Source organism: Tachyglossus aculeatus, chromosome 25 (genome assembly GCF_015852505.1).
Source record: "Tachyglossus aculeatus isolate mTacAcu1 chromosome 25, mTacAcu1.pri, whole genome shotgun sequence".
Lineage (NCBI taxonomy): Eukaryota > Metazoa > Chordata > Mammalia > Monotremata > Tachyglossidae > Tachyglossus > Tachyglossus aculeatus.
Window position 1 is genome coordinate 23,495,109 of NC_052090.1, and position 15,058 is coordinate 23,510,166.

Genomic DNA, 15,058 nt, shown 5'->3' on the forward strand with positions numbered 1-15,058 from the left:
CTCTGAGCCTCACTTACCTCATTTGTAAAGTGGGGATTAAGACTGTGAGCCCTGTGTGGGACATGGACTGTATTCGACCTGATCAGCTTGTATCTACCTCAGCTTTTAGTACAGTACCTGGGACATAGTAAGCGCTTAACAAATAATTAAAAAAGGGTGCTGGGGTTGATATAAATAACCAGGTCCCACATGAGGCTCACAGTCTAAGTATCAGGGAGAACAGGTTTGAATCCCCATTTGCCGATGAGGGAACCGAGGCACAGAGAAGTGACTTGCCTGAGGTCACACAGCAGATAAGTGATGGAGCCGGCATTTGAACCCAGGTCCTCTGGCTTTCAGGCCCATGCTGTTTTTACTAGGCTACACTGCTTAACTATTGTTTTATGTGTTGCCTGTCTTGATTGAAAACTCCAGGCAGGATGTTCTGTTGTAGAACAAAGTTCCCAGTGCTTGGCAATATCAGAAACAATTGCCCAATGTAAAGTCTTAGGTTAGCTACACATCTACAGTGCGCAAAGTCTCAATTGTCTTTTTTTGTGTTCTGTTGCTTCTCTTTATCTTAAATTTCCCAGGTCTTTGGCCAAGCCTCTAATATCCTTAAAAACCCAACTGATTCTTAAAAGCTTTTGCAGTTTTTTTTTAATGGGGGCAACATTAAGTAAAAGACTAAATTCAAACTCACCAAATAGAGTGATAATTGTAATGGAGAAAGGAGTAACTTGTTTTAAGCTGCATGTAAGGACTGCTTCAAATGACATGTTTTGTCCATTAGAACGTTTTATGTGCTGTGCACCAGTAGTCTGAATGTTTCATAACAAGCATCAGAGGATGGATGTATTTTCACAATTATGCAGCTGAACGGCTCTTTTTATAACATGAAATTTTTTGGATAGGAGTTCGTTTGGGTTAGATTTTTTTTGAAACCAGAAATGTGAGATACATTACCTAATTTTTTTGTGCTCTCTTCAAAAATCAAACTCGTAAACGAGAGTTACATGTTTCTAATCCCTTTTCCAAACACTTCTTATTTTTCTTGGCATATCCGTCTATTTGTTCTAGGTGCGGCCTATAAACTACTCAATAATGAAAACAAAGTGAGCAAAATTCCATATCTGTCCTTATCCTTCACAGACCGAGTGCTTTAGTGACAGTCCTGGGTCTTCTGGGATTGGTCTGTGCACAAATGAGAATTTACCGGCTCTGTGTGTGAAGACTGTTGGTGTGACCATTCCGGACTTTGGATCAGCCCTTGTTTAGTCATTGGGTCAATCCGAGCATGTTCAGAGTAGCCAAATGTCCCCCAGGCATTATCGCAAACTTTGCACATCATCCCAGAAAGGGCCACCAGGACTTTCCTGCCTAAGCCGAGTGCCCAGTCCTCAACTGGACAGGGATTTGGAGCTCAGCATCATATCCCAGCCCTCAACCTTAGCTAAGCCCCTTCATCATGCAACTCTGAGCAACCCTCAGATTCAAAGAGCCCTTGCTCACCAAAACGCCATGCTCTGTCCCCATATCTGACCCTAGGGTGGGGTTTCAGGAAGAGAAATAGAGCATCGTCCTCCTACTTCTCTGACTCTGCCCCCATGTGATGATAACAATAATAATAATAGTTGAGGTATTAGTTAAGTGTTTGCTTGGTGCCAGGCACTGTTCTAAGCCCTGGGGTGGATACAAGAAAATCAGATCAGGTACAGTGGCTGTCCCACATGGGGCTCACAGTCATAATCCCCATTTTACAGATGAGGGAACTGAGGCCCAGAGAAGTGAAGTGACTTGCCCAAAGTCACAAAGCCGACAAGTGGCAGAGCTGGGATTAGAACCCAGGTCCTTCTGGCTCCCAGGCCAGTGTTCTATCCACTAGGCCACCCTGCAGTACGCAACTTTGAGTACTTAGCGCTTTGCCATTCCCGTTTTTGCCTTTGTCCTGAACGGAAGCCTTTCTGCCCCTCTGTGCGCCAAAATGGTGATGCCTAGTCCAAGCCAATCTCTTTCTACTTCCAATCAATTGATGGCATTTATTGAGGGTTTACTGTGTATAGAGCACTGAGTTAAGCATTGGGTCAGAGTTCGGTTGATACACCCCCTACCCATAAAGGAGCTTACACTCTACAGGGGGAGATGCACATCAGTATAAATAAATACATTTCAGGTAGGTACATACATGCTGTGGGGTTCAGGGCTTACTGAATATCGACTGTTGGTACAGATCTGAACGCAAAGGTGATGCAGAAAGGAGAGGGAGTAGGAAAAAAGAGGGCTTAATTGGGGAAGGCCTCCTGGAGGAGGTGTGATTTTCATAAGGTTTTGAAGATAGGGAAAGTGGTGGTCTGTCATAATTGCCGGGGTGGGGTGGGGGCGGAACCAGAACCAGGAGCAGCACCAAAACCAACTACCTGTTGAGCAGACTTCCATGATGGTGGACTAGTGGGAAGGGCTTCTCAGGGTCCATTCCCTCTGTCAAATCTAAATCTCTCTTGGAGTAAGCTGCTCACCTGCCATCCTAGGTCCCTAACAACCTCTCCTGGCTCACCGTTCATTCAGTTGTATTTCTTGAGCTCTTATTGTGTGCAAAGCCCTGTACTCAGCACTTGGGAGAGGACGGTTAGAACAACAAACAGGCACATTCCCCGCCCACAACATTAAGTGGCCCCTCCACAGACACATCTACCTTGAAGCATAACTAAAAATCACACATCGCTTAATCTCAAGAAACACCAAGAAGTTGGCCCAGGAAGCAAGAAACTAGCAATAGGTTCTGGCAGAGTTTGGATCCGTTTTCCGGGATTAAAGGTCCTCAGTGGGTCATCAGTGGGGAAAGTCAAGGACGGTGGAGTTGGTGCTTTAAGAAAGGGGGTAGGTATATTCTGGGTCACAGGTCCCTCCCTAAAGATGGGTCTCCAGGAGGGCAACGAGTCTGCCATTCCTCTAAGCATTCTTTAGATCCAGTGCAAGGAATGCAAAAGTAAGAACAGTTCGGTTGCATAGGGCGGTAATAAAAATTGTGGTATTTCTTAAGCACTTTGTGCCAGGCACTGTACTAAGTGCTGGGGTGGATACAGGCAAATCAGGTTGGACACAGTTCCCTTTCCCGCATGGGGTGGTCTTAATCCCCATTTTACAGATGAGGTAACTCAGGCCCAGAGAAGTGAAGTGACTTGCCCAAGGTGACCTAGCAGACAAGTGGTGGAGCCAGAATTCAAACCCGGGTCCTTCTGACTCCCTGTCCAGAGTTCTATCCACTAGGCCATGCTGCTCCCCAGGTAGTCTATACAATAGACTACTGTCCAGCCTGCCCAACATGCTTAGTAAGTACTATTATTATTAAGAGTTTTTTAAAGGGTAGGTACTGTGAGTAATGCTTGTCTCTCCCTGTTGACTTTAAGCTCACTGTGGGCAGGGAATATGCCTACCAAATCCGTTGACTTCTCCAACTTCTCCATTGGAGAAGCAGCGTGGCTCACTGGAAAGAGCCCGGGCTTTGGAGTCAGAGTTCATGGGTTCAGATCCCGGCTCCGCCAGTTGCCAGCTGTGTGACTTTGGGCAAGTCACTTAACTTCTCTGGGCCTCAGTTACCTCATCTGTAAAATGGGGGTTAAGACTGTGAGCCCCCCGTGGGACAACCTGATCATGTTGTAACTTCCCCAGCGCTTAGAACAGTGCTTTGCACATAGTAAGCGCTTAATAAATGCCATTATTATTATTATTATTATTATTATTATTGACCTGTACTCTCCCAAATGTCTAGTAGGATGCTTTGCCCAAGGTCACACAACTGATAAATGGCGGAACTGGGATTAGAACCCATGACCTTCCGACCCCCAGGCCCATGCTCATTCACTAAGCCATGCTGCATTTCCTGACTCGGGGGGCTGGCGTGGCAGCGAAAGGGTGCACCTTTCCTCGTCTGTGATATACCAAGATACATGCCTCCAGTCGGGCCTGCCAAAATACTTTGCTTGGAACCAATGTCTCTATGATACGAGAAGAAAATAGGGCAGTACAAAGGCATCCACGTCTCTGAGGGATAATTCCAGCAAGGATGTTGTGTTCCATCTCTATGATGAAATGCAGATTTCCCATGGAAATGCAAATCCTTCATTTCAAAAGATAGATTAGGATGGTACTCTAAAAAGAATTCCAGCTGGTTAAATTTAGAACACAGAAAAGCAGCCGGCACAAAAATATTCTCTGGCTGTGGGCCCAAACCATTTCCATTAGGTTGGGAATTGTGTGAATTTTCATTCACATTAAGCTCTCATCTCTCCTGAGTCAACAAAACATAGTGGCCCCAGGAATACAGTTTACTTCATTTACATGTTCTGTGGCAATTCTGTTTTTGCCCATTAAAGAAGGCCATGTGCTTCTGTAGATGAATTAGCCAGAAACGTTGATATCTTCCTTGCCTGTTGTTCCTCAACATCCATCAGCTCATCATCTTTTTCCTTCACCCAAAAGTTTCTTCACCTTCAGTTGACCTCACTTTCCTCTAAATCTGAAGCCCACGGAGAGACTTTTCACCTCCTCTATCCTCGCCCCTCCCCACTTCTAAGGTTATTGTTATATTGTACACTTCCAAGCTCTTAGTGCAGTGCTCTGCACATAGTAAGAGTTCAGTAAATACGATTGAATGAATCCATATTCTCTCCATGGCTGGTCTGCTGTGTTATGTAGAGTCCCATTGTCCCCACAGCCCGGCAGAGGAAAGCCACAGAATTATGCTCAAATTCGGTCTCAGTCAGTTGGGTTTTCATGGTTTTGTAATTGGCTTGACCTGCATTGAGCAGAAAGAAACCTTGGAAGGAATTTCAAAGCCCAGCTATTCAATCAATCGATGGTATTTATTTAGTATTTGGTATACTGAGTATTAAGTACTGCATGTACATTGAGTATTGGTATAAATGGAATATTATATTCAATCGTATGTAAATATGAATTACATTCATTCATTCAATTGTATTTACTGAGCGCTTCATATGAATATGAAGTGCAGTGCTCTGCATGCAGTAAGCGCTCAATAAATACGATTGAATGAATGAATGAATGAATGAGTGCTTTTGAGTGCAGAGTACTCTACTAAGCACGCCAGAGAGCACAGTAGAATAGAGGTAGACATGTTCCCTGCCTACAACAAGAAAACCCAGTTATAGCATTTCCTCATCTGTAAATCCAGTCAATCAATCATATTTATTGAGTGCTTACTGTGTGCAGAGCACTGTACTAAGTGCTAGAGAATATAATATAACTGAGTCGATAGACGCAAATTGGGCTTGAATAGCTGTACTCCCTCTCCCATTTTAGATTGGGAGTCCCATGTGGGATAGGAATCTTGTATCCACCTCAGCACTTAGTACAGTGCCTGGCACACAGTAGGCGCTTAACAAATACCATAATTATTCATTCAGTCACATTTATTGAGCACTTACTGTGTGCCAGGCACTGTATTAAGTGGTTGAGTACAGTGTAGCAACAAATGGACACATTCCCTGCCCACAACAAGCTCACAGTCTATTGTTATTATTATCTTGTACTCACCCTATTGCTCAGCTCAGTGCTTGGTACTTAATAAGCACGTAAATACCATCATTATTATTATTGTCAGCTTCCAGAGCTTCAGGGTTTTTCACACATACTACACACACACTCACCACTCATTCATTCATTCATTCAATTGTATTTATTGAGCGCTTACTGTGTGCAGAGCACTGTACTAAGCACTTGGGAAGTACAAGTTGGCAACATATAGAGACAGTCCCTACCCAACAACAGGCTCACAGTCTAGAAGGGAGAAACAGACAACAAAACTAAACATGTGGACAAGTGTCAAGTTGTCAGAACATAACACTCCTGTAGAGTAACCCAGAGTAGACAGGCTAAGGGCATTACCACTCTTTGTTGCCATAATAGCAGCAGTAATATGATATTTACTGAACATTTAGTGGGTGCCATGCACTGTACTAAGCACTTGGGAAAGTACAACAGACAGATGATAAGCATCCTGTAGTCTGTAAGCTCACCGTGGGCAGGGAATGTATCTGTTTAGCATTATATTGTGCTCTTGCCAGGCTTAGTGCAGTGCTTTGCACACAGTAAGTGCTCAATAAATACAATTGAACGAATCCTCTACTCACAAGGAACTTACACCCTATCAGGGGAGAAAGACATGCAAATATTTTGCATTGGAGAAATCACAATAAATATTTGGTTGATCAGAAAAGCAGCAGAGCCTAGTGGCAAGAGCACGGGCTTGAGAGTCAGAGGATGTGGGTTCTAATCCCAGATCTACCACTTGTCTGCTGTGTGACCTTGGGCAAGTCACTACACTTCTCTGGGCCTCAGTTACCTCATCTGTAAAATGGGGATTAAGGCTGTGAACCCCCCGTGGGACAACCCGATTACCCTGTATCTACTCCAGCGCTTAGAATGGTGCTTGGCACATAGTAAATGTTTAACAAATACCATCATTATTAATATTATCAGTTGATTTTGTAAGAATTCCAGCTCCAACACCTGTAAATTATTGGCATGCGGGAAATTTTCTGCAAAGCCCTGTTTGACCTGAGGGCTTTTGGGTTTGCTATCAGCTACCATAGAGCCCTACGAAGAAATCTTGACCCTCGATTTCTTGAAGTAGGAGCCTTCCTGCCTAGATTAGATACAGCTCTTGTGGGTTTCAGAATTGCATTGATATTTCTTCGAGCCGGATAGCTGCTGGTAGATTTAGCTAATGTTTTCATAGATCTCTTATCCTGAGGAAAGTGAGAAAATGATCCCAGGGCCACGCTCAAGGAGGAAGACCACATCTCCCGCATTTCTAATCACAGGTTTACTGCTCCAGCATTGAAATCTGATGGGAGTTAACTGATGTGGCTAAACAGCCCAAGGAAGATATATTGAGGGAACCTGAGGAAGTGTGGGTGCGATGTAGAACCCAGGTGACACTCCATGCTAATAATTAATAATTGTGGTATCTGTTATCGCTTACTGTGTGCCAAGCACTGTACTAAGCACTAGGGAGGTTACAAACTCATCAAGTTGGACCAGTCCCTGTCCCACATGAGGCTCACAGTCTTAATCCCCATTTTACAGATGAGATAACTGAGAATCGGAGAAGTGAAGCGACTCGCCCAGGGTCACACAGCAGAGAGGTGGCGGAGCAAGGATTAAAACCAGGTCCTTCCAACTCCCAGGCCCGGGCTAAAGCCACTAAGCCACACTGATTCTCAAGGCCATGCTGCTTCTCGTAGCAGAGCCATGCCTGTCCTTTTGTGGTAAAGGGAATAGAATTTTGACCTGAAAGTACGACTCCCTTGAGACTCTAAAACAGCGTGTATACACTGACTCGGATCAATCAATCAATCGTATTTATTGAGCGCTTACTATGTGCAGAGCACTGTACTAAGTGCTTGGGAAGTACAAATTGGCATCACATAGAGACAGTCCCTACCCAACAGTGGGCTCACAGTCTAAAAGATGTAAGACGGATGTAAGACGTTGGCAACTTTATTAGAAAACCACTAGTGTTCCCCCTAATTATTTAACCTACCTGGAGGTAGCCTTTGGGAATTTCTTCAAGGTGGGAGAGGCGATCTGTTTGGCTGTTATTTAAAGTCCCTCCATCAGAAATCTCAAGGTCAGAGTGTAGACAACTAGATTAACTTAAGCTTTGTAGCTTTAATGTGTCCAACATAATATTCTTTGTCTCCAACTACAAAATCTTAAGGAGAGAAAAGCAATAAATGAAAATCAATGCAAAACTTTTCTGTTGACCAGAATTCATGAGTGCCAAGGAGGTTTTAAATATAGAAGTGACATTACAAAGCCTTCTGTGGCTTCAAATACTTTCTAATGACTCTGTGAAGTGAAAGTGTCGTAGGTCAGTGTTGGATGGAAAAATGGAAATACAGAAGATGTTCTTAAAACAGTGCACACTGAAAGCAACATTGCCTGATGTTCTTGCACGGTTCATTTTATTTTTTTCCTACTAGAAAGTGTTTCCGATTATTGCACAAAAGAGTCCTTTACACTAAGTGCTCAAAGCAGCAAGCTATTGGGTAGCAAAGCCTTTAGTTTCAATTGAAAGGATTTTCCTTTTGGGGAAATAAATATGGACAATGGGTATTTTAGGTTTTTAGGAAAGATTGTCTGACCCAATCACTTTTCCTCTCTCCTGGACTATGTTATTTCACTTCTCAAGTCCTGAATGAGGAACAAGTACAGATAAATTGAAGTGATAACTTATCGCACTGGTGTTTTGAAATATTAGTTAAAGAGCTTGTCTCACTAGGAACATACTGATAAAATTGGGAAATGTAAGATAGTGGTTTCTATAAAAGCCAAGAAAAATATACAAGCAATTCTATATTGGCATTGGGAATCAACTTTGGATAAAAAGCTCTAGTTGATTTAGCTATATTTATGTTGTGTTCCAGCGTATTATCTACAAGCAAAGCTATCCAGAAAATCAAAACTGGCATGTAGAGTAAACCAGAAATTAACATTTTGACAGAATGAAATAAACCAAGTTTAGTCATTACATTTCAGGCAGGGTTTTATTTACCCATAATACTTTATTAAAATGGTAACAAATATGGTAAACAGCTTGCCAAGGTCCCCTGGAAATAATGGTCGTCAAATGAGGAAGACCTATCGTAGGGTGACAAAAGAGCATAACCTTTCTCCATGTACAGCTGGATCCTATTTTCAATCTCAGATTGAAATGGGATTTTTTTCCCCCCCAAAATTTACATACCAAGGATCCGCCATCTGTTCGGAAAGTTGAAAGAGCTGATTGAAGGAAGGAGTATAATGAAATGACATGTACTCGGTTTCATTCGGTAGTTTCTGCTTCTCTCTGAAGACCTGGGCTTTGTGTGGTTTGCAGAGAGCTCTCGGACCATGTGGACGTCTGTATGGGAATAAAAGGAGGCTCACCATGCTGTGCTGACTGGTGTGGCTGCTTACTGTCTGTATCCCCCTTTAGACTGTAAACTCGTTGTGGGCAGGGATTGTGTGTTACAGTATTCTAGTGTCCTCTCCCAAGTGCTTAGTACAATGCTGTGCACACAGTAAGCGCTTAATAAATGCGATTGACTGACTGATTCAGGTGAAGCTGGAAATCGGTGTGCCATTGGGCCACAGTTTCCCTCCTAATAATAATTATGGTATTCAGTGGCAATCAGTGTTACTTATTGAGCACTTACTATGTGCACAGCACCGAACTTAGCGCTTGGGAGAGTAAACTACAACAAAGTTAGCAGACCCCTTCCCTGCCCATAGTGAGCTTGCAGTGTAGAGGCAGGGCCTGACCCTTGTGATGGTTATCCTCCCGGACATCGAGTGATATTCGGAAAAAAACCCAGCTCAGTTTGAAAATGGCTTCTATATGTTTAGGCATTTATGTGTTTCTCCCTAGAACAATCCTCCCTGACAGAATGGTAGTCTGCTACCAGTTGTAGTGAGCCTTCCTCTGGAACACTGACAAAAATGCATTTTTCTCATCTTTTGTTTCAGCTTCAACCCCATCTCTCTTACAGCCTAGCCAGTTCTCTTCTGCTGTCCAATATCTTAGTCTCATTAGCCCCACTTCAGTGCAAGGGCTGTCACCAGATTGTCAGATAAATGAAACCTCCCCTCCAATAGGGCACGGGCCTGGGAGTCTAAAGGACGTGGGTTTAAATCCCAGCTCCACCTGCTGTGTGACCTTGGGTGAGTCACTTCAGTTCTCTGGGCCTCAGTTCCCTCATCTGTAAAATAGAGATTAAGAGTGTGAGCCCCATTCATTCATTCAATCGTATTTATTGAGCGCTTACTGTGTACAGAGCACTGTACCAAGCACTTGGGAAGTACAAGTTGGCAACATATAGAGACAGTCCCTACCCAAATTTCAATCTCAGATTGAAATGGGATTTTTTTCCCCAAAAAAATTTACACACCAGGGATCCGCCATCTGTTCGGAAAGTTGAAAGAGCTGATTGAAGGAAGGAGTATAATGAAATGACATGTGCTCGGTTTCATTTGGTAGTTTCTGCTTCTCTCTGAAGACCTGGGCTCTGTGTGGTTTGCAGAGAGGACTGGGGACTGCCTCCAGCCTTTTAATGTGTACCTACCCCAGTGCTTAGAACAGCGCTTGGCACATGGCAAGCCCTTAAGTCTTGTCTTATGCCGTCTAGTCATCTCTGACCCTTAGCAAATCCACGGACCCATCTCTCCTAGAATGCCCCACCTGCATCTGCAGTCATTCTGGTAGTGAATCCGTTAGGGTTTTCTTGGTAAAAATATGGAAGTGATTTACTACTGCCTCCTTCTGCACAGTAAACTTGAGTCTCCACCCTCGACTTTCTTCTCTGCCACTGCTATCCAGCACAGGTGAGTTTTGACCTGCTGCAGATTGCCTTCCATTCACTAGCCATTGCCCAAGCTAGGAATGGAGTGGATATGCCCCTGCTTGACTCCTTCCTGTAGTCGAGACTAGTAGTGTACTGGAAACTCTCCAGGTACAATCCTGAGAGGGGGCTTAATGCGTATCATAATCATTATTGTATCATATGCGTATCATAATCCTCACTGTACCTCGCTCTCGCCTGTCCCGCCATCGACCCCCGGCCCACGTCATCCCCCGGGCCTGGAATGCCCTCCCTCTGCCCATCCGCCAAGCTAGCTCTCTTCCTCCCTTCAAGGCCCTGCTGAGAGCTCACCTTCTCCAGGAGGCCTTCCCAGACTGAGCCCCTTCTTTCCTCTCCCCCTCGTCCCCCTCTCCATCCCCCCGTCTTACCTCCTTCCCTTCCCCACAGCACCTGTATATATGTATATATGGTTGTACATATTTATTACTCTATTTATTTATTTATTTATGTATTTTACTTGTACATTTCTATCCTACTTATTTTATTTTGTTGGTATGTTTGGTTCTGTTCTCTGTCTCCCCCTTTTAGACTGTGAGCCCACTGTTGGGTAGGGACTGTCTCTATGTGATGCCAATTTGTACTTCCCAAGCGCTTAGTACAGTGCTCTGCACATAGTAAGCGCTCAATAAATACGATTGATTGATTGATTGATTATTATTATCCATTATTACCGTGAGTATTTATCGAGTACCCAGAGCAATGTACCTGGCCCTTGGTAAGGGAGGAGACCCAGTACCTGCCGTCGAAGAGCTTCCAGTCTACATCTTGTCACTGGAGTGTAGCATACTGGAAATCGTTCCCCTGGTTCTGGTTTGTTTTATTTTGTTTCTTTATGGTATTTGCTAAGAGAAGCAGTGGAAAGAGCACGGGCTTTGGAGTCAGAGGTCAGGGGTTCAAATCCCGGCTCCGCCAATTGTCAGCTGTGTGACTTTGGGCAAGTCACCGAACTTCTCTGTACCTCAGTTCCCTCACCTGAAAAATGAGGATTAAGACTGTAAACCCGCGTGGGACAACCTGATCATCTTGTAACCTCTCCAGCGCTTAGAACAGTGCTTTGCACATAGTAAGCGCTTAACAAATATCATTATTGTTATTATTATTCATGGCAATGTATCTCCTGTTCTTTGGCTGCAATGGGAGGGGCACTGTTAGGTCTACTGCAAGAGCACTCAGGAAACTGGATTGCATTTCCAGAACTGACCCTGACTTCCTGCACAACGTGAGCCTTTCTGTTTGTCCAGTGGTTTCACAGGTTGTCATGGCACAGCAATGGCACATCCCTTCCTCCCTTTCTCCCTAGATTTGTAAGGCTTCGCAAGAGAGTTCAAAGCATTTTGAGTTGCTTGAACTAAAGATGATAAATATAATTAAAGGGCCATCCATCATGAAGCACTAACATCCTCCTATTAGTACGGACAGAACCCCCCCCCCCCCCCCCACCACCACCACCAAGGGCTTGAATCAGGAGGAGGAATTTCGTAGGAATGAGGCCGGGAACCTTTTTAAAAATTGGATTCCAGGTCACTGCTGGGAAATGTTCACTTGGCTGGCAACTGGGGTGAGGGAGTGAATATTTTTTTTGGCTTCTATTAAAACCCTGGAGATGTTCACGGATGGACACACAGTTCTGTTATGCCAGGGGTGGGGGGCTATATTGCTGATGAACCCAGAATGCCTGATGTTGCCTACATGAGAAAGCCATTCCTTTTTTTTTTGTGTTATTTGTTAAGCACTTACTATTTGCCAGGCACTGTACTAAGCCCTGGGTTAGATAAAAGATAATCGGGTTGGACACAGACCATCTCCCAAATGTGGCTCATAGTCTTAATCCCCATTTTACAGATGAGGTAACTGAGGCCCAGAGAGGTGAAGCGACTTCCTCAGGGTCACACAGCAGACAAGTGGCGGAGCCGGGATTAGAACCCAGGTCCTTCTGAATCCCAGGCCCATTCCTCCCCAAATCATGCAGTTGTGTTCTGTTCGAATGGATGGATGCTGTCAGAAGTATATTCCCAAATTCCGCATTGGCATTCTGTCCAAAATGCCTAGTGAATACACACAGCTTGGAAGAATGGGATGTATTGGGAGAAGTTCTAGTAATATTCTTTTTTCTTCTTTTTATGGTATTTAAGCACTAACTGTGTGCCAGGAACTGAACTAAGCATTAGGATAGATACAAGATAGGTTGGACACAGTCCATGTCCCACATGGAAATCACAGTCTTCATCCCCATTTAACAGATGAGGTAACTGAAGCCCAGAGAAGTGAAGTGACTTGCCCAAGGTCACAGCAGACAAATAGCAGAATTGAGATTACAGTCCAGGTCCTCTGACTCCAGGCCCATGCCCTTTCCACTAGGCCTTGCTGCTTCTCTGCTTCTTGCTTAGGGAGAAAGCCCTAGTTGTATTTCAGACTGCCTTCGTCAAAAGGACTTTCCATTTGAAGCCAAAAGTTGACTTGAGAAAAACTGCAAAACCCAAAAATGGAGTCTACAGGAACAATTTCTCCTGATAGTTCACAATCATAAAACAAACCTTTACCTGAAATACCCAGATAATTACATTCATCGTAGCTTTTGGGGAGAGCCTGTAATAACCAAATAATTGAATTCAAGAGTATATTTGGGACTGAACTATCCAGATCGCTTGCAAATGTAGACCCAGCCAAAGAAAAACAGAGGTGGCAACTAATCGGTGAATCAAGACTTCTAGTTAACCCCGTAGACACTCAGTGCTTTTGCCAGAGTGCTTTCACCAGTTAATCAGTCAGTTGTATTTTTGAAGTGCCCGCTATGTCGCTATACTAAGCATTTGTGAGAATACAGTAGAGTTAGAAGACATGATTCCAGCCTTCCAGGAGCTTACCACCTAACAGGGAGAGCAGACACAGTATGAATTGCACATAGGAAGAAGAGAATGAAAGATAAAAATTTGATCAAGTAGGTATTTGTCAACCTCTTCCAGGACGCTTCCCCAAATTAACTTCAGAAGGGCTCTGAGGATGAGGTGACCTGCCATGTCATTCCCCTGATCAGGGAAGCCTCATTGGCAAGTACATAAAAACAGATTTTCCTCCCACCCCAGCACCTCGCCAAAAATAAATAAATAAATAAAATAATTGTATGGGTGGTATCTCTGTGAGATAATTGCCTGCATATTGAACTTTGTTTCTCTTCCTGCAGGTTCGTGAGTTGGAGAAGTATTTAAGAATGGAGTCTGAAGTGATCCCAATGATTCAAAACGTAATCTGAAGATTCACTCTTTATTTTGTACAATAATTTAAAGAATGGTTATTTTTATAAAACAAACAGTAATTTCTGTAAACTGTGGACGATGAACAGTTGAATACACTGAATCCCGGGGACACCGAACCAGAAGAAACAGGCCCACTGTGGCTGATGATGCATAGCTAGCATTCTGTGTTGGGATTGGTTTATAGCCTAATTATTTTAGATCAACATTTGATATATAAAACTCTGCCCGATCCAAACTCCTCTGCTTGAAGATTTTCTGTATTTTAAATGGTCTAGGGTTTTCTACTCCTTATATTTTTATAATCTTTTCTCATTTTAAAATTACTAAACACAAAAGTATTTATCCAGGTGTGCCAAGAGATGTCCCAGCGAAGTCTCACAGTGAGTTAGTGTTGCAGTCTCCATCACTTGCCGTATGTTACCTGGAGCAGAAACAGGTATTGTCTCTGTCACTGCTACTTCCTAACTTTATCCACTCTGATATTATAAAAATAGACAAGGCATATGTTAACTTGGATCCAGTTAATAAAGAATGAAGTGTGTGTGCATGCAAAAGCTAAAATGCTTTAATATACAAGGGGCATTATTTACTCAAATTATTGGGAACCATTCAACTTAGCCAGATTTTTAAAAAATTAACTTGGGTACGCTCACAATTTAGAACATGGATGTGCCCTGATATTTGATGAAGAGGTGATATTACTGAATTTTTGAATTCCATCCAAACAGTTTCATTGAGCATGTTATCAGCCTGTGGCCTCCTTTGTCTCAAGTTATCTACGTTCTTTTTCTGTATCTTGTTGCTGTACCGTGGCTGTAAACCGTGGCTGTAACTTTCAGAAAGAGTCTGAAAAGTACTACATTATTTAAGAAATAAAAAGCAAATAAATTGTTATCTGAGAATTTGCACGCTTTGACTGTTTTGTTTTGTCATTCAACCAGGTAATGCCACCTAACATAAGGGATTTATGACAATGCTGTCTGAAGACGATAATTTCAGGTATAAACCCAACTCTACTTGAATGATAGAGCCATGATGAAGTCGGTGGCAAAGCAAGGTTGAAGTCCAAAAAGGGGAGCGCTGGAAGGTCCTATTTTCGTGGGATTTATTGAGTGCTCACTATCTGCCAAGCACTGTACTAAGCACTGGGGTAGATACAAGATAGTAAAGCTAGTCACAGTCCCTTTCCCACATGGAGCTCACAGTCTAAGTAGGAGGGAGTAGGATTTAATCTACATTTTACAGATGAGGAAGCTGCGGTACAGAGAAGTTTAAATGGCTTCCCCAAAGTCCCACAGAAGCACAGAGGAAAACTGGGGGAACTGGGATTAGAACCCAAATCCTCTGACTCCCAGTCCTGAGCTCTTTCCACTTAGGACATGCTCTTTCTTGTTTCCC

General features: G+C 43.4%; 1 protein-coding gene across 2 annotated transcripts in view; it reads left to right on the top strand.

Annotated features, from left to right (window-relative positions):
* C25H8orf34 (chromosome 25 C8orf34 homolog) overlaps nt 1-14,554 on the top strand; it is a 242,202-nt gene extending 227,648 nt beyond the window's left edge. For both annotated transcript variants that reach the window (XM_038766655.1, XM_038766656.1), the window contains one exon: nt 13,588-14,554. In XM_038766655.1, coding sequence (XP_038622583.1) covers nt 13,588-13,595 — 8 coding nt within the window. In that variant the 3' untranslated portion in view covers nt 13,596-14,554. The remainder of the gene's footprint in view (nt 1-13,587) is intronic.
* Nucleotides 14,555-15,058: the final 504 nt, after the last annotated feature.